This window comes from Vigna unguiculata, chromosome 4 (assembly GCF_037176805.1).
Source record: "Vigna unguiculata cultivar grain cowpea cultivar isolate G323 ecotype 2 chromosome 4, ASM3717680v1, whole genome shotgun sequence".
NCBI classification, from domain to species: Eukaryota; Viridiplantae; Streptophyta; class Magnoliopsida; order Fabales; family Fabaceae; genus Vigna; species Vigna unguiculata.
In genome coordinates, this window is record NC_140795.1 from 49,207,353 (window position 1) to 49,227,111 (window position 19,759).

The following is a 19,759-nucleotide window of genomic DNA, read 5'->3' on the forward strand; positions in this document are numbered from 1 at the left end:
CGATCTAACTATACAAAATTTGAGTGCAGTAGTTTAGTGTTGCAATTAAGGTCACACTCATTCATCTCCTTCACTCAACAAAGTGTTTGAATCATGCGCATTACAGTTATTCTTCTATCTCTTTCTATCTGTTTGATGTGGGTCTAAAGAAGAGCAACTTTAAACTTTCGGTAGGCAACAAGCAATAACATATTGAGTAAATCATTGTGCTCTTTACTTTGGGATTGAATCCATAATCATTAATCAATATTATTGTTGCGGAAAGTATTAAATCATTTTCTTCCTTCCTCACGCCGTAGCGCCGCTCTTTTATTTATATATTTCAATCTTACAACCATTCTTATCTCTTTCGAACTACAATAATGCCCATATTCGGCCATCTACTATAGTTAATATAAACACAAAAATACATGAATGAAGCATTATATCATGGTTTGGTTGAGGAAAGAAAATAAAAATAGGAGAAACAATAGCTTGTTTACATTTTTACTGTGTTTTAACTTCTCATTAGTTTAAACCTACTTGCAATATTCATAATACAGAACAGACTAACTCACGAGCTAACAATTACAAAACCTTAATGTTAATAAGCTGGTACCAAGATATTGAACTATTCAAATAATTTAATGAAACAGTGGACAAAATCATATAATAAAAGGCATTATTGGAGCAATTTGTTAGGGTGAAATGTGGATAGGCAAACCATAATCATTGCACAAAAACTGAAAGACAAGATAAATATAAAGAATAGAAAAAATGAATAAAATATGGCACTGGCAGAGGCAACACCAATGCAGCGTTAGAGTTGCTAACCTTTTTAGAACATATGTCCCCATTAATAATTACAGTTTATAATATATAATACAATGCTTAAGATACTGCTTTTCCAACTAGTCCTCTCAATCTATTATATATAAACCCTATTCATTGCTCTGAATGAGTCATAACAAAATGGGTGCACTTGATTACCTCTCCAACTTTTGCACTGTAACCACCACTAGGACCAAGCACAAACCAATGCAGGTAACAACTTCTTCCTTCACCTTGCTCCTCCTCAATTCATCATTATTACTATTCACATGCCTTGAGTTGCTTTAAATTTTAATTTCAGACTGTTGAGATCAAAGTCAGAATGGACTGCGATGGTTGCGAAAGAAGAGTTCGAAATGCAGTCACTTCACTAAAAGGTGTTGCTTATAAAAATATATACATCATTCTGTCTCCTGCAATACATAGATTGTTAATACAGATCTCTTCTGCTGATTTTGTAAGATTGAAGATTTACTTAAATTTAAAATTCATTTCTTAACATAATATCAGAGTCGAGAAATAGAGTGTATCGTAACAAAATTTGTTGATAGTCGAGTTTATTGTTCACGTATTAATAACGTATATCTGACTTGTTGTTGTGTAGGAGTGAAATCTGTGGAAGTGAACAGAAAGCAGAGCAGGGTGGTGGTGAGTGGATACGTGGATCCAAACAAGGTGTTGAAGAGGGTAAAGAGCACAGGGAAGGTGAGAGCAAAGTTTTGGCCATATGTGGAACAGCATCTTGTGTACTATCCATATGCCACAGGAGCATATGATCGAAGAGCACCCTCTGGATATGTCAGAAACGTTGTGCAGGCTTTTCCAGATCCTCCCCAGGACAACTTTCTCTCCTTCTTCAGTGACGACAACGTTCATGCATGTTCCATCATGTAATCATCTCCGTCATATCAAATAAACTAATAACCTTCTACTCTTCTTCTCTTCTCTTCTCATGCAATGCTGTGTACGCATTCTCTTTTTTTTCTTTTTCATATCTCTCTCATATCTCATGCATGCCTTATCATTGCACGTTAAGAAAAATGAAAAAAAAAAAAGAACTATGTGTATATAAGTCATAACTTATATATATATTTTACTGTGATGTAAAAATGGAAAAATAAAAGTCTTATAATAATATTTTAAGAAGAGGAGACTAAAAACAATTCCCGTGACGAAGAAAATTAATAATTAATTGCAAGGCGCACCCAGCATTTAAACAGTTTCCCGCACAATACAAGTTGACAACAGCTTAGAACACACGTCCCTAAATTTTGGCTTTATTGCAAAACACATCCCTCAAACTTAGCTTTTACTGTTCTTAATTATAAAAAAGGACCTGTGAATTATCTGAAAACAATTTTTTAAAAATGTTCTGTCTTTTTTTATTATTGTAATCTCATGTGATGTGATGATCCCACCATTTAAAACAGTACACCCACAAATGTGGAATGTTGTTATGGAAATAATTGGTGTAGCTTTTGACTTTGCAGTAATAATTAACAAATGTTATGGAAACATTTTTCTGCATAATTTCCCTTCTCTTTTCTCTCTAAAGAGAAAACTTGACATCCAAGTATTTAATTTTGAACATGAAGAATAACATCTTGATCAAATGTAACCATAATGAAGCAACCCTATCTGGTTTATACTAAAATTTTACCTCATACCTAAACCAAACATAACATTAACAAGTAGTTATTTGATTTCCATTAACACAGTTCCTACTGGCATATTACATGACATAACATGTGTACGTATGTTGTTTGAGCTTTAATCTGAAAAGAGTTTCAGTGTCCAAAAGGTAGTCCTGCAGAAAGTAAGAGAGAAGAGTGAATTGAGTAATATACTAAACATAAACAATTTGTATGTATAAATATCTGTATATATATACGTACCTTGGTGTATATATATGTTTTAGATATGATTAATTGTCAATGACAACCACTCCGAATTTCTCCCACAGAGCCAAAACCTCGCTCTGGCTTCTGTATTGACGCCCTTCCCTATCATAGTAATACTGCATATTGTTGGAAATAGTTTAAGTGTGAGTCATAGTCACACTTTTATAAAGTTAAGGAAAATGATTGTTTGACATCATTTGACAACTTTTATAAAAGTAAAATGGTTTTAACAAAAGTTAATTTTTATATTTTTAGAAGAAAGAAAAAGTAAATAATTATGAGAGGTAGTGTGAAATGGTAATAAAAGAAAGAATGGTGTCAAAATAGCAGTATTCTAAAGTTAAATACTATATAAGACTAAAGATTCATAACATCGTTATCTTAAGGTTTTAGAATAAAAATAATATCAAATAACTTATATATGTGTAAGACTAATGTCATCATATATTCATTTTAAAATAGTTATAAAGAATAAGACGAGATTTACACCGACTTATATTAATGTTATGAAATGACGAAGAAGATTACCCTGTAGACCCTGCCAGACAGCATGTGGCGTTCTTCCGCCACCCAACCAGGAAGCAGCCAGCGGTAGCCAGGCGAGGTGTTGTCGTGGATGGTGCAGAGCGTCTGTTCATTTCCGGCGCGTGCGCGAGAACATTGTCGTTTGATTTTTGACAAAGTTTCCTTTGTTTTCTCCGAAAATGTTTGGATCTTCTTCCTCTTCCCCTCACCACCATGCCTTTGCTTCCCACACTCGCTCTCCATCTTCTTCACCTTCACTCTCTCTTTCTCACAACAATGCATGTCTTATACATGTTCTCCACCTAAAAACAATTTACATTCTTAATAATTAATAACTATTAATTAATAAAATATAATTAATGTTATTCTAAATATTTACTAAAAGTGTCTAAATATTTACCATATATCTCCCTCTATAATAATTACTTTAGTTTATTTTCCATTGTATCATTTTCTCGTCAAAAATTTAAATTAGCTTCCTAAATTTATCACAATGTTTAGATTAGTGTTTTGGATTATCAATATAGATTTCAACAGAATGATGAGTATTTTATCTAATTATGAAATTCTTTAGTTTTTAAATATATGTTCTCTACTTTCTTGATAATTTTAATACTCACGAAATTTTTCTGCAACTGCAAATAGCATTGTTCAAAAAGGAATAAATTCAAATGCATCTGATTGCACCTTATTTTTCCACCTTTAAAGGTGGACTTTTTTGTTTCCAAAATACTTAAATTCTGTAAAATTTGATTTCCCAGAAACTGAATTCACAAACGAAGGTAGGACTTCAGTTCTTCAAAGACTCAAGTTTCATCTTGAACAATGAAGGTTTATTTGGGTTAATTTTTTTTTCCTGCAAAATTTCTACTTATTTATTTAAGTTTACATTTATATTAAAATATACACATGTAATAATATTAATAAATTTATTCATATATTTATAACTATTTGTTTAATTTTTATTTTAAACAATATTGTCATCATAAAAATATATTCTTATAAATAATTTATAATTGGTGAAAGGTACCAATTTTATTGTCTTATAATATAATAATTAACTTCTTCAATTTTATATTTGAAAAATTCAATTTTTGATTTTCATGATCATATCCTTTTATTAGTTTTATTCAATTTAACATACTACTTATTCTGCATTATAAGAATTTCAATTAAAATAAAATCAATAAAAACAAGAAAAAAGTATTAGCATATTGAATAACATAGGATGAGGCGACTCAATTAATGCAAGGTATTTGAAGTTTTAGGTAAATAATTAATTGTATTTTTAATAATATAGAATATGTATTCTGAAATTATTAATTATTAATTAAATTGTATAAAAATTAAAAAATCAATTAATTTTATATTTTTATAAAATAAAATATACATTTAATAAGTGCCAATTTTTGACAAAAAAATAGATTTATAAAATATGTAATCTTTTAATATTATTAATTATTCTAATTGTATTAATGATAATAGTAAATAAGTTATTTAATTTAATGTGGTGTGTAATTAATAAATAATGATATAATTTATTCATACAAAATAACATATTAAACTACTTATTTAATATACTAAAAATTCAATTGATTACAGTATATAATTTTATTCTATTAAATTATTATCATAATATTTATATGATCTCTAATTGTAAGGATTGAAAAGACATAAAAATAAATACTTAAAGAAGAGTATGAGAAAAAAATATGAGAAGACGATACGAGTAAAAAAATAATTATTTTATTGTTAAAAAGTTCAAGTTATAAATAGAAAATTAATTAAGTGACTTTTATGTTATAAAAGTCATTATCTCTCTAAATATGTTTTTCTTCTTTCTTTCTATATTTTTTTCAGATTTCTAACCAATATATTCATTAGTTTGATTATATTGTATTAGTGCAAAGGGTAATCATTCTATTGGAATAAAGTCTGAAATATAATAAGTTCGTACCTATTTTTGAGTCAATTTCATGATATGCTCACATGTGTGAAAAAACTTACTTGCATGTGACTCTTGTTGGTTCAAGATGAATCTTTGACTCTTGTTGGTTCAAGATGAATCTTTGCATGTCACGGATTATTAAGATGTTCATTGGTATGAGTTTGTCTTAGTGTAGATATAACATACTGTCTTCGTAAGGGAAGCTAGATGTTTTGTTTTTCACCTATGAAATTGGTTGATTCTTTGTTTTGTGAATTGCATATTAGTGATGTTGGTTATTTATTGTTTGTGGTTGATTTCAGATGATTCACTATAATTGAAAATTTTCTCTTAAAATATGATTTTATGGGATGTTTGAGATGTTGGGTGAGGTATTAGTTGAGCAAATTATTTTATTAGAGGTAAATTTTAAATTGAATGTAGTCATTTTAATGTAAGGAATGATAAAAAACACCCAAATTGACCAAAGGGACCACTTGATATAGTTAAAGGGGTTTTTGTAGTTGTGTAGGGAAAGTTATACAAGATAACATGAGTATATATATTTGGAATTAATTGGCCTAAGGTGAAACCTATTTTGAACTAGACAATAGATTAAAGAGAGAAAAACCTATGAAAAAGACAATAACACCAAATTGATATACTTGTTAGTTTTATCTAGGTAGAGCACACAATACTTGTGAGATGATGTACTCAATGAATGAGCCACCACTCACTAAGTCAATATAATAAGAATTAATTTTCAAAGAGAGTTCTAAATAATGCACTCATTGGGCAAGTCAACTCATTGGACGAATCTAATAGATGTGGCTTTCACGGGTTTGGGTCACTAAGGCGAGTAGTATTATCGCTGAGCAAAAATTATGTTTTTAAAAATTCAGAGAGCTCATGGTGAGTCCATTGAGCGAGATGTAGACTTGCTAAACAATAACTTGGCAAGTGACACCTTCGTGGGGGGAGGTATATGCTCATTGGGTGAGAAGGAGGGAAATCTTTAAAATTAGTTGGAATTTTCATTGTGAGATGAAATGAATGATTGGGTAGAGAAGAGTCAGGGCAAGAGGCCATAATCTATTATGGATATGTGTGTGTGTGTGTGAGAGAGAGAGAGAGAGAGACCGAGTAGAGTCAATGCATGAGGCCACAATCTACTATAGACGCATATATGTATATATTTTATGTTTGTGTGTGTGTGTGTGGGGGGGGGGGGGGGGGGGGGGGGGTGTGGCATGGGGCAAATGTGATGATTTTCAAGGAGAAAATACTATGTTGAGTGGTCTTAGGATGTGTATTGAATCAATAGGTCATAAAAAGGAAGATATTTAGGTTATTAGAGTTGAAAGAAGTTCTTGTGGTCCAATTTGCAATATGAAAAAGAATTGTACTTAATAGGTCATAAAAAATTTACCCTGTCATAAGAATGAACTACTTAGTTCCAAGATATGACGTCGAATAGAGTCAGAGCATATACCATAAATTATTGAGAGGTCATGCAATAGGTATAAAATGTATAAGTCTATTCAACGCACAATTTCTTTCAAAAGTATATTATGATGTCAATAATATATACATGTCATTAGACAGTTATGTGCATTGTCGAATATGAATTATTTGAAAAATGTAATTAAAAATGTAATTCTATGTCTTGAAATAAGTTAATTGATCCTACTTTATGGTTGTAGTTTTATATGCTGAATGTTGTACGGGAGTATATAATAGTACAAGTCTGAGTGCTCGACGTTGAGCGAGCTAAAAGCTTAAACAACTAATAACAATTAATCCAAATAGATGTATTTCACCAATCACATAAAAAAATTATATAAAATTGTTCTAATTTAGTAAATAATTCTGAATTTAAATTGAGAACTATGAAATTCATAAGAAAATAAGAAGAGATATACAAGTAACGTATGGAAGAAAGAAATTCACATTGTAGTTTCTTTTATAAAATTTAAAATTTCATAATCATAAGTATATTTTTAATAAATTTTTTGAATTTTTTTCTCTTAAATCACATACCCAAAAAAATTACTACAAACTATTTATATTATATAAAAAAAAAGTGCTGTAATATTTTTACAATTATTTATACACGTTATATTTTGATGATATTGTGATCATTATAATACATCAATGGTATGATTAACAAGAGCATAGTCGTGTTTAGTTATTCTTACAAAAGGATTGAATCTCAAAATGTGACATATATTCGTATTAGAAATTCAGTAAAATCAAATCAAATCTAATGAAAATATATTTTCTCAACTTCATACAAACCAAAATGAAATTGGACGGAAATAAATCTTATATCCAACAAAATTTATTGAACTCCAATATATTCTCATTTGGTAGAGTACTGAATTAAATAATTTCTTATTCAAATTATTAAAATCGAATAATTATCCCATTGGTTCTTATTTGAATTTAGAGTTCATGTAACAAGAGATAGAATTGAAATGGATTTTTTTATTGATCTGAATATTTTTTTTAAAAAATTAAGTTTCTAAACTTAAAATAATTGTAATTGGATCATAATCTTCCACAAGTTTTTAAATTTGTAATAAGGTTCCTTAATTTCGTGTAAAATGTATATCATATAATTTTTTGGGTTAAGTATGCTTTTAGTCCCTGAACTTTGACTCAAAATTGGAATTCGTCTCTGGTCGAAACTTTAATAAATTTTGGTCCCTAAACTTTAAAAACGAATGAATATAGTTCTTTTAACCCAATTTTGTCAACTTTTTTTTTATAGGTTTCGAACGCATTTCTCAGTGAATATTAAGTCGAGAATGTGTCAAACGGCATAAACAACTCCAATATTTACTAAAAAATGTGTTCAAAACCTAAAAAAAAGTTAACAAAATTGAGTTAAAAGGACTATATTCATTCATTTTTAAAATTTAGGGACCAAAATTTATCAAAGTTTCAACCAGGGATGAATTCCAATTTTGGGCCAAAGTTCAGGGACTAAAAGCATACTTAACCCTTGATCTAGTTGTCATTTAGAAGGATCTACGTGTTTTAAGGTCAATCTTAAACATAAATAATGAAAATAAAAGTTTTTAAAAGTTTAACAAGATTGCTTCCAAATATATAGTAAATGAAAAGTTATAAAATATGAATACTTATAAAAAATATTCATTGAAGCAAAACTTTAAAAAATTTAATACCAATTACAAAATTATGAAATAACCAAACTACTATAAAGTGAAATACCAATCTGTTGCTTGTATAAACATAGCGCTCGAGATGGTCTTGGATTAGGTAAGGTCTTTTTTTCTTTCTGCACCTCATTTTTACTAATTGTACGATATAGTAACATAAAAAAACTAAAATATTTTTCCTTCCAAAAAGTTTTTCATGTTCTAGAAAATTCATACCAAAAGATACCATACGTTTCAAAAATCCGATTTTAAAAAATTTGTTCTACGTTACATTTTGTGTTTATGAGAGGTAAGATGTTATTTTTAAAAAATGTCATTTTTAAAAATTATGGCGGTACGCAAAGAAATGAGGAATGCAGAAGAAAAAGATTCAGAAGTTGTAGTAGTTGTATTCATTAGGTAAGCAAAAACATTGCACCTGAATTTTGCTGTGAATCAACAGGGAGGAATTTCCGATCATGTATCACAACATCAACTACAACGATGATAAATCGGAATCATAATTTTGCATATGAAGAACACGAATGAATGAATGAATGCGTGGTTGATTTGATAGTTTGAGGTAATTCAGACGCACAGAGGATCTCAATTCAAAATAAAAATAGAAATATATAATAATAGGGAAAATTGAATGCACCATTTTTGACAAAACAAAGTCCTCGCCTTCTCCAAATCATGAATGACTCCAGAGAAAAACGTAAACGGATACAAAAAGTTAGAATAGAATGAAAGGGTTACAAGCAGGCAGCAGTTGTTCCGGAGGAATAAAACAGCCGTCTTTTCCTTCAATAACCCTATTGATCAAACAATTTAGAAGCACTTTCTATGCACAATTGATGGTCCAGACTCATCGTACTCTGCCTTTGCAATCCACATCTGAACTCAAAACAAAACAAAACAAAACAAAACAACGTTGTTAGGTGTGGTTAGCAACAACAATTCAAGGATGTTATATTATTACATTAGTATAGAAGAAAGAGAGACCTGCTGGAAGGTGCTGAGGGATGCCAGGATAGAACCTCCGATCCAGACACTGTACTTTCTCTCAGGAGGAGCAACCACCTTGATCTTCATGCTGCTGGGGGCCAAAGCAGAAATTTCCTTGCTCATTCTATCAGCAATGCCAGGGAACATGGTTGTGCCTCCTGAAAGTACAATGTTACCGTACAGATCTTTCCTGATGTCAACATCACATTTCATAATGGAGTTGTATGTTGTTTCGTGAATGCCTGCTGCTTCCATCCCCACCATGGATGGTTGGTACAACACCTCTGGACACCTGAAACGCTCAGCTCCAATGGTGATAACCTGCCCATCAGGCAACTCGTAGCTCTTCTCCACTGCAGAGCTGGTCTTCGATGTCTCTAGCTCCTGCTCATAGTCCAGGGCTATGTATGCCAGCTTCTCCTTCATATCCCTCACAATTTCACGCTCTGCTGAGGTGGTAAAAGAGTATCCACGCTCAGTCAGAATCTTCATCAGAAAATCAGTGAGATCACGACCAGCCAAATCAAGACGAAGGATCGCATGAGGAAGGGCATAACCCTCGTAGATAGGGACTGTGTGACTGACACCATCCCCAGAATCCAACACAATACCTGAAAAACAGAGAAAAAAAAAAAACAATTCCATATTCCATACCTCTAATTCTAAGGCCAGGACCTAAGAAAAGGAAACAATTTGAAAGAAAATGTTACCGGTTGTACGACCACTGGCATAGAGTGAAAGAACAGCCTGAATGGCTACATACATGGCAGGGGCATTAAAAGTCTCAAACATGATTTGGGTCATCTTCTCGCGATTAGCCTTAGGGTTAAGAGGAGCCTCGGTCAAGAGAACGGGATGTTCCTCAGGGGCGACACGAAGCTCGTTATAGAAGGTATGATGCCAAATCTTTTCCATATCATCCCAGTTGCTGACGATGCCATGCTCAATGGGGTACTTGAGAGTCAGAATACCACGCTTGGACTGAGCCTCGTCACCCACATACGCATCTTTCTGGCCCATGCCAACCATCACACCGGTGTGCCGTGGACGGCCAACAATGCTAGGGAAGACAGCACGTGGGGCATCATCTCCCGCAAACCCCGCCTGAAAAAAAATATATATACTCACCAAACGTTAATGCCAGAGAATTGGGCGGAGAAGCATGAAGCCAACAGAGACGCATCGTGTACCTTAACCATTCCTGTTCCATTATCACAAACAAGGGGTTGAATATCCTCAGCGTCTGCCATCTTCTAATATCTGCTCTGCTGGAAAAAAAAAAAAAAAAAAAAAAAAAAAAAAAAAAAAACAGCAGATACATGAAGCTGATATAACAAATCGTTGCAAGTGATTGAATCGGTAGTTAAGAAGAAATGTAAGAAAAGTTGCAGATCTAGTACAGATCTGAATGAGAGATTGAGAATGCGATGTACCTTTGGAAATGCGAGTGCGAGAGAGAGGAGAGAAGAGGAGAAGAGAGGATGAAAGAGCGATTCTCAGTGTCAGACACAAAATGAACGAAATTCCATTCAAATGAATATAACAACCATGACGCCCAATCGGGACCGTTGGATCACGGCTCCCAATTTTTGGCCATTTTAAATTTGGAGAAAGAGAGAGAGAAATTCACGCTGCTCATTCTTTTCTCCATTTACGCCAATACTATTCATTGTTTTACGGAGCAAAACAACGAACGGGTAAGGTTAATTTCAGAAATTTTGTTAAAATAAAATAGAAAAAAAAAAGGGACAAGAAAAAGAAAAGGAAAAGGACGAAGGAAGTAACAGTTCGATTCAACCCTTGTTTTCTTTTCCTCTAATTATGGAGTGTGCGAAGGCTAAGATGTAATGTAAGGTTTAAGAAAATACATCAATCATCTCTTCACCCTTTAAGATGAATCAACTTTGAATTACAATATCTTAGTTGAGGACCCACATCTCCAACCAGAATACTTTTCCACCACTTCAAAACTGCATTGCAATGTACGATTTTAAGAGTACCAACCAAACATTCAAAAACAGATCGCCAACAATAGTCACCAAAACCAACATTTATGGGACATTTAAATTATGCCCACAAATCCTCACTCCTCAATTTTTTGCAAGCTTTTCTTACCTGTTATGTGTCCTCTACCAATTACCACTCTCACTCACCCATAACCACTATCATTTTCTTTAAACACAAACTACTCCTTAGGGCTTCAGATTCTGTGACCTACCACACAGTAAAATTCCATCTTATATAATATCCCCTGATATCATATCATATAAGCGCTTTGAAATATAAATAATTTTAAATCGTGTTTAATCTAAATTATTTTTAGACTGAAATTACTTTTTATATGTATTTCAAACTAGAACTAGTAGAGTTATCCATGACAAACTTTATCTGATGTTTGAACTCAATCACAAATTTAGATTAAAAATTCAACTCCTTAGCATGAAACCAAACATACTTACTCCATCACGTTAAATATCATCATAATTTCTAATAATGCAGTGTAAATCTAAACAGCAATATGCTAGAGGAGATGTCTTTTGGAAGGTATTTATTTTGGCATAATTTTATTAAAATTATTAATTAAAAGATGGGCCTCGTGCTTACTGCAAGCTACCCGTCCCAACAGAAAAAATCGATTGATTTGGTTAAAACAAAATTCCTTTTTTGCATTAAAGAGGAAATTTTAAAATACCAGACATTTGTCAATTCTATTGATAAACGCATAAACTGCATAATACTCTGAATATTTAAGAACCATGTACATCAGACTTGATTTTAGATTGCCTTGCACGTCAAGCTGTCAGTGGTAGGAGCATTTTCCTTTTCCATAAATTTCTAATCCGATTTCCATTCATCTTTAAAGGTCATTAAATGAAAGAGTATAAGAGCATATCAATCACTCAAGGGCTACAAATTATGGCTACAAATTTTATCATCACACATTGGCCTCTTCCATGCTCCCCCATACCAAGTATGTAGAACATTAAAGCTTCATATTTACTCCACCATTGCATCAGCCGATATATCAGCAGCAGGAACATTAGCCTTTCCTTTATTCTTCCCTGCACAATGTCACCGCAAATATTAAAGTTATAACACATAATATTTAGTCAAAACATTTTTAAGGCTATTTCTCAAAATGATCATACAGTTATACAATACTTTTTTAATACATTGAGCTTTAAAGAGTATCATGCGACAACACGATGCAGTCACCTTAGTTATAGATAAAACCAGTTCCTATTGTAATCAAATAGATTTCATCTTGTCAGTTAGCTTATTCGATTGACATACCAAACAAGCCATATGCGATCTGTATACAAATACAGATCCAATACAATCCCATTCATTACTTCAATATATATTTTAATTTCAACTTTGGATATGATCAGGTAAAACTAGGTTATGCCTTTCGGAGAGTTAGATGTTTCATAACTAGGACCCATCCTAAATACAGCAAATCGCTATTGGACTGCAGCAGATGGACCCTCCCCTCTAATATCCTCATAGTTAATCCCACTTGAATAAAGTAAAAGGCAGAGAAAACATGTCTCCACTCTTGACTTAATCTAGAATCAACTAAAACAACAGAGGAAATACATTAAACCCTTAATATAAGTTTGTAAAGGTGGATAAGAATGTTCGTTAGAACTTAAACACGAGGATAATTCAACCCAAAAGACTGGTCCATTAGGTAGGAAAACCTCAACACTTGAGTACCACATCAAGTATTTTATTCTACTGATGTAAGACTCCCAATATTATCACCCTTTAAGGATCGACTACCACAACAACTTTCACTATTGAACACTGACTGATGGTAGACCAGTCCAATATTATACTACTTTATATGAGACTCCTAACAATGTCATTCTAAATTCTCTTGTAATGCAAATTAATTGAAATATGGGCCCATTATTTCATCAATTTTCGTCCATGCAGCCCAATTTATAAATTATTCCTTTGAATATGTGAATATAAACTAAATATTGTTGATGAATCAAATATACATAAGTAAATTATATTGATAAGCTTGGCAGTCAGTGGAAAAGATTTAATAATTTTGGCTCTCTTCTCCAATCAAACTCTACATTAATTCCATCCACCGTATCCTCTTAACCAAACAGGGTATTAACATGTAATACCTGAACTATGGGTTTGTTCGGGTGAGCTTCTCCATAAGGATTTCTAGGAGAGAAAATCAGGAAAAAAAAATACACCTTTTCCACATGGTAAATTAGCTTAGGCATAAGTTAAAAAATAAATAAATAAAATGGGAAGTTGTATGAAAAAGCTTCTACAAACTAGGTCAGGCATAAACTAATTTTAGCCTGTGGACAAGCTAATTTCATTTATTTTCTAACTTTTCACTCCTAGAAGTCCTTAATCAACCAAACAGACCCTAGTATCCTCAGCTACATTCCTATTTTATAATGCCCTGAGAACTACAAATTGGCAAAAAGTGAATGCATATATTGAGAAGCTAGTTCGACCAAAAAATGTCAGTATAGGCAACAGCCTTTGTCAAAACCAACATATGTTCAATTTGATGTACTACCAAGGGGTTCGCTAATGATAAAAAAATGCTTTGAATAAAAAATAAAAACGTGTCCTAAATTAGGTATTGAACTTTAACTAGTCCGTGAAACATACTGCATATCCCATGCATTGCACACATTACAGCTCGTATAACTAAATTAAGTGATGAGTTAGCCTATGAGGAAATAAATGTTGATCAAATCGAATTAACACTGCTCGTATGTAGTAGAGTTTAGGTATTTTTTACTAGCATTACGTATTCGTGAAACATCAGTTTTAAAAGTCCTAGAAAGAAAATTGGGAATTGGTAGTTTGGTACATTATTATACTCTTGTTGTATATAATATAATACATCTTTGTGCAAATGTATCCCAAGTTTTAGAGAAAAAAAAATAACCCATAGATATACAGAATCTAGTGCAAGATAGAACAAGAAATTATAAGCATGATAGACTTACCTTTGCGCTTGGGCACTCTAACTTTCACAGCCTTCTTCAAGCGAACCATTTTTTGGGGTTTAGGGGTATCTTTGGTATCCCCTGCTCGCAAAATCAAACAATTAGCAAACATGTTCTCTGGTATTAGCACAAAACACCAATGATACAAAAAGTAATGATTCCATGAAACGAGTAGCAGATACCTTCAGCAACCGCCATTTGAACATCTTCCATGCTTATCAACCCATTCTGTATGGCGTCCTTTTGCTCCTGAAAAGTGAAAACGCAAATTGTGAAAATTGGGAGCGTGAAGGATAGAAAAAGAAAGCGTGTGAAGTACCCGGCGCCATTTTTTGAAGAGCTTGCGCTTTCGTTTTCCAGATATGGAATGGGGCTGTTCCCTGATCTTGAGCTTGGCGGTGGAAGGGTCTCCGTGAAGCTGTCTCTTCTTTTCCGCTATGAGAGCTCTCCTTCGCTTCTGCACCACATTGAATTTCGCCATGGCAGACACCAAACCCTAACCCTAATCCTAAACCACCGTTCCCTCTCTTCTCTTAATAATACCTCTGCTGTTTATAATTATTTAATTTAAATAATACTATATTTTCTTGTCTGCTGTTTATAATTCTGATAATAAATTTATTATTAAAATTAGAGTTTTATAACTCCTTTTCAATTTCCTCCATATTAACTTTTTTTCACCATATCTTTTTTATTTTAAATTAGTGCTTGACCCGTTCACACACACGGGTCTTCGTTTTTTTCTTGTTTAAAAAATAAAATTATTACTGTATATAAATTTGTAAATAGTAAAACATAAGATATAAAATAATAATGACCAGTAAGGTTTAAAGATTTATAATCTACTAGAGAATAATATATATCTTTTAGAACAATATTATTATACGTTAAATATTTTAAATATTTATTTTTTAATAATTTAAAGGGTTAAATATGTTTTTAGTCCCTTAACTTTCAATGAACTTTTTAATTAATCTGTTTCGAAATTTTTGACCAATTTATTTATTCATCTTTCGAAATATATGGATTTAGTCATTTTAATCAAATTTTGTTAAGTTTATTTGACATTTCAAACGCATTTCATAATAGTATTTGACTTAACATTAAATCAAAAATGTTTCAAACAGGATAAACAACTCAAATACAATCCTGAAATGCGTACGAAACATCAAATAAACCTAACAAAATTTAATTAAAAGAACTAAATTCATGTATTTCGAAAGATAAATGACTAAATTGGTCCAAAATTTTAAAATTGATTAGTTCCAAAATTCACTTAAAGTTAAGGAACCAAAAACATATTTAATCCTAATTTAAATTAGATTATAAGAATATTAAATAGATTGTGGTTTTATTAAGGTTTAATAGTAATTGGTTCTATATTTATACCTTATTTTGGTTTTTTATAATTGTTTTTAAATTAATTGAGTATTTATTTTTGTAAAAAAATCAATATGATTATCTCTTAAATTGATTTTAACACTATTTGAAAGTATCACATGTCAAAATCTATGATTGACACGTGTCAAAATTCATGTCATTTTTTACATTGGAACTTCTCTTATTTTTGCATGGGACACCTTCCAAGTAGAAGATGACCCAGATATTCATATTATGACATGTGGTATTTTCAAATAATGTTAATGTCAATTTAATGGAATGGGTCACATTGATATTTCTTATAAAAAACAGGGATTCAATTGAGTCTTATAAAAAAATTGATTTAATTAAGTAAAAAAAAGGAATCAAAATGAATCAAAAGGTAAAATGTAGGATCAAGTTATTAAGGGTTAAACATGTTTTTAGTCTCTAAACTATAACGCAGTTTTGGAATTTGTCCATATCCGAAACTTTAATCATTTGTAGTCCCAATACTTTATAAATGAATGGATTTAGTCCTTACAACATGATGATGTTATTTTTTTACGTGGTTTGCTACATGTTAACATGTGTATGTGCCCTTCTCTCTTCTCTCCCCTTCCTCACCCTCCCTAGTCATGTCCCTCCCTAATTGCTACTCCCCTCCTCCCACCCTCCTCACCACTCTTCCCTTTTGTTTACCCTTCTAATATATGCCTTGCGTCCAATTTGGTGAAGGAATGGTGCTACTGGAGTTCATGTGGTCATAAGGTATTTACATGGATTAAGATGCCTTTTTTAGTAATGGCTCTTATTATTAGTTTGGGGCTTCAAATTAATGGATGGATGTTGATAGAAAGGCTGGGTGGATTTGTGTATTAGTGAAATATTTGTACATTGTCAAACTAGAAAATCAAGACACTACAAAATATGAAGGAGATACTACAAAACCATACTTGCACATTTTGATCACACAATAATATGACAAATTTTGTAGTTGTCCTTGTGAATTGATTTTCTTTTTGTTTATATCTTCTAATTTTACTTGTTATGTAATCGTTTATTTTGTGAGATAACATGTTTTGCACTCATCAATGATACACAAGCATTAGAATACTTGAAATTATGTATTTGTCTGAGGGGAACTTCAATGCATTTGGTTAGGTAACTCTTAGATCCCCTTAAGAGTGTATTGGGTTATGTTCTGGCAATGTTGTCATTGAATTTGATGGAAAACCTGTCAAAGAGTAAAGGAGGTTTCACATTGCTAACCTATGCGGCTCCCAACAACATCGCTCCCTCACTAAATCGGTCAAAGTGGCAGTTGTAGGGAAGGTAGAGGAAGGGGAGCAATGGTGAGGATGGTAGAGGGAGGCGAGCAGCAGCCAGGGGGTGGGGAAGGGTAGGGAACAAAAAGGCAAGGAAGGGGTAAGAGGAGAAATAAGGGCACTTATATGTGTTGACATATGGCATAAAAGGAGAAATAAAGGCACCTATATGTGTCGACACGTGGCATAAAAGGAGAAATAAAGGCACCTATATGTGTCAACACGTGGCAAAATTGTTTGTCATGTAAAAAAAAAAATTAATGTCGTTAGATGATGAAAACTGCATTCATTCATTTCCAAGGTATAACAAAAGTCAACAAAGTATTATGTTTTCACACCTTGTCCATTTAGAAGGTTAGCAAAAGTCTTCCCTTTTACACCTTGTCTTTTTACAAACTAGGGGTGTGGTTAGTACATTCTATTAGGTTATGCTACTCTTAAGCTCTCATTCCTCTAGAAAGGTCATGAGGAGGTATTAGCAAACAAAATATTATATTCTAGAGTTACACTGCTTTGTGGTCCTTAAAAAGGTCTTAACTATGATTTTATTAACTCCTGTCTCAAACTCAAAAAAAAGTTTATCCTTTTTTTGTTTAGATTCTTCAATAAAAAGATAAAAGATCTCACCATAAGCATTAAAATTGGGACAATAGTACTTTCACACGACCAATTTTCTCTTACTTCCATTTAACACTTCAAAAAACTATTATTTTATTATAATATTTTATTTATATGTATTTTTATAACGTTAATATAATATTTTATTATTAAATCTGGTGTCAAATGAAAGTCAAAATTAAAAACAGTGTCAAAATAACTTTTTTCTTAAAATTGTTGATAAATGGAAAAAAAAACAAAGATGTACATTTTTAATGAAAAATCAAATGATTCTTCTTAAAAAAGGGAAAACAAATGTTGAATAAAAAATTGTTTAATATGGTTCTTTACCATATCTTAAAACAACTTCTTAATAAAAAATAAAATAAAATAATTTGTTATAGAATCCTTACCAATCATAAACCTTAAACTTGTACCTCTTATTTCAGTCTTTGTCATTTTGCTTCAGTCTCACCCCTTATTTCTATTTATTTCTATTTTGATTTAGTCTAAAACAAATAAACAAACATTGTCATTGTTTTTATTAATCTCCTCAATTAAAATGCAAAAAATCTTTGTAGTAAAAAAAAGAACTTACCCATGTGCTTGATATCATTCAAAATTGAATCTTTCACTCCTTCGATCATTGAAGGCGTTCTCTCTCGCCTTTGTCTCCCATGCAATAAATATTTGAGGAGTAAGAAAACCTAGCACACGAAAAGAGTTTCATGGGCAGTGAAGTAAATTTCAATTTCACAAAATTCATGAAGGCAAAGATAAACAGGAAATGAAAGAAGTGAAAAAAAGAAGAAAGAAATTGTGTTGGAAGTCCCACATCGACTAGATATAAGACAAATTCATAATATATAAGAAGTGCAAACATCATTTTACAAGCCGATTGTGTGGAGTTCACAAATGACAAAAGAAAAAACAAACATTTTGGATTCTTGGTAAAAAAAACAAAATAACTTATTTGCTTGTTTTGAACCTTTGGACCTTTAATCGTCAAAACCATCTTCAATTGTGCTTTCCTTTTCATGTCTGATGATGTTTTCATGGTAGTCTTTAATGCACTAGAGTATATCAAAAAATAACAAAACCTAAGGGAAAATGAGGAGAAAAAGTTAGGGTGTGATCGAACAAATGAGCAAAGAAGAAAAATTGGACGGGGAAGAAGAACTTGATGAAAAGATGAAAATACCACAAAAACCAAGAAAGAATGTGAAAGATGTGAATAAGAATAAATGACAATATGATAAATTCCTACAAATAATGTTTGAATGACATAAACACAAAAACATTTGTACAATAATCGCGAAACTAAGTGAGGACAAATTTGAAATTTTTATAGTAGTTGATTTTTTTAGTTTTAATAATTTGAAATTATTTTTAATTTAATATTTTATTATACAAATTGTTTTCAATATTCACACTTTTATAGTACAAACCGGCGCTATCACGTATGTGTGTACGCATTTTTTAAATATAAATGATAGTATGTTAGTAGATGATAATAGAATGTTATTAATTTAATATATAAAATAAATTTATATTTATTAAAAATAAAATGAAATGAATAGAAAAATAATTTATTGATGAATAAAAAAAAAGAAAAACAATTTTATAAAAAATAGGTAAAAATAACTGTTAATTTTAGAAAATTTAATAAATAATTATATTATTAAGGGTAGAATTGATATTATGAAATGTGGACACAAAAGAGGAAATTCTCTTTATATATTGTTATAGATTCCAATTTAATTTTTTTACAATGTAAACTTAATTTAATTATGCAATTAAATATTTTTTATTTTTAAGATTTAAACATTTGACATTTATGACCCCGAAAGAGTTTTACATTTGACATGAAAATCATTTTAATATATATTATAATATTTTATTAAACATTTATAATTTACCATCGTTCATCGACATTTACGATATATAGAGTTTTCTTTTCCCCCAAGAAAAACAGAAGTGTGCATGCATCACAATGTAGAAAAAAGAAGGTGTTGAAAAAGAACGTAGAAAAGCAACCAAGTGCAGTACTAAAAAAAAGTGATTCTTGATTAGGACAAAAGTAAAAGAAAGTGATTATTCTAAAATACCATCTTGAGACTCACCCGCAAAACCGTGGGGCGCA

General features: G+C 31.4%; 4 protein-coding genes across 5 annotated transcripts; 1 reads left to right on the plus strand and 3 right to left on the minus strand.

Annotated features, from left to right (window-relative positions):
• Window positions 1-871: 871 nt before the first annotated feature.
• LOC114180399 (heavy metal-associated isoprenylated plant protein 21-like) lies at window positions 872-1,755 on the plus strand. The gene is made up of 3 exons (XM_028066711.2): window positions 872-1,023; window positions 1,112-1,187; window positions 1,415-1,755. Exons 1-3 carry the CDS (start codon window positions 937-939, stop codon window positions 1,702-1,704), a joined length of 453 nt encoding a protein of 150 aa, XP_027922512.2. The 5' UTR covers window positions 872-936; the 3' UTR covers window positions 1,705-1,755.
• A 719-nt stretch (window positions 1,756-2,474) lies between these two features.
• Window positions 2,475-3,479, minus strand: LOC146887368 (uncharacterized). The gene is made up of 3 exons (XM_085672176.1): window positions 3,240-3,479; window positions 2,706-2,827; window positions 2,475-2,617 (listed from the first exon to the last, which is right to left on the minus strand). Exons 1-2 carry the CDS (start codon window positions 3,477-3,479, stop codon window positions 2,735-2,737), a joined length of 333 nt encoding a protein of 110 aa, XP_085528302.1. The 3' UTR covers window positions 2,475-2,617; window positions 2,706-2,734.
• Window positions 3,480-8,933: 5,454 nt separating this feature from the next.
• LOC114181779 (actin-97-like) lies at window positions 8,934-10,909 on the minus strand. 2 transcript variants are annotated; one of them, XM_028068330.2, is made up of 5 exons: window positions 10,769-10,909; window positions 10,526-10,600; window positions 10,046-10,439; window positions 9,333-9,946; window positions 8,934-9,224 (listed from the first exon to the last, which is right to left on the minus strand). In XM_028068330.2, the coding sequence occupies exons 2-5, from the start codon at window positions 10,583-10,585 to the stop codon at window positions 9,159-9,161; spliced, it is 1,134 nt and encodes a 377-aa protein (XP_027924131.1). In that variant the 5' UTR covers window positions 10,586-10,600; window positions 10,769-10,909; the 3' UTR covers window positions 8,934-9,158. The 2 variants fall into 2 exon arrangements, with proteins under 2 accessions (XP_027924131.1, XP_027924130.1); XM_028068329.2 differs by having other exon boundaries at window positions 10,526-10,603; window positions 10,769-10,907.
• Window positions 10,910-12,041: 1,132 nt separating this feature from the next.
• Window positions 12,042-14,893, minus strand: LOC114181780 (uncharacterized). Its single transcript, XM_028068331.2, has 4 exons — window positions 14,652-14,893; window positions 14,515-14,581; window positions 14,333-14,413; window positions 12,042-12,397 (listed from the first exon to the last, which is right to left on the minus strand). The coding sequence occupies exons 1-4, from the start codon at window positions 14,811-14,813 to the stop codon at window positions 12,333-12,335; spliced, it is 375 nt and encodes a 124-aa protein (XP_027924132.2). The 5' UTR covers window positions 14,814-14,893; the 3' UTR covers window positions 12,042-12,332.
• Between the last annotated feature and the right edge of the window lie 4,866 nt (window positions 14,894-19,759).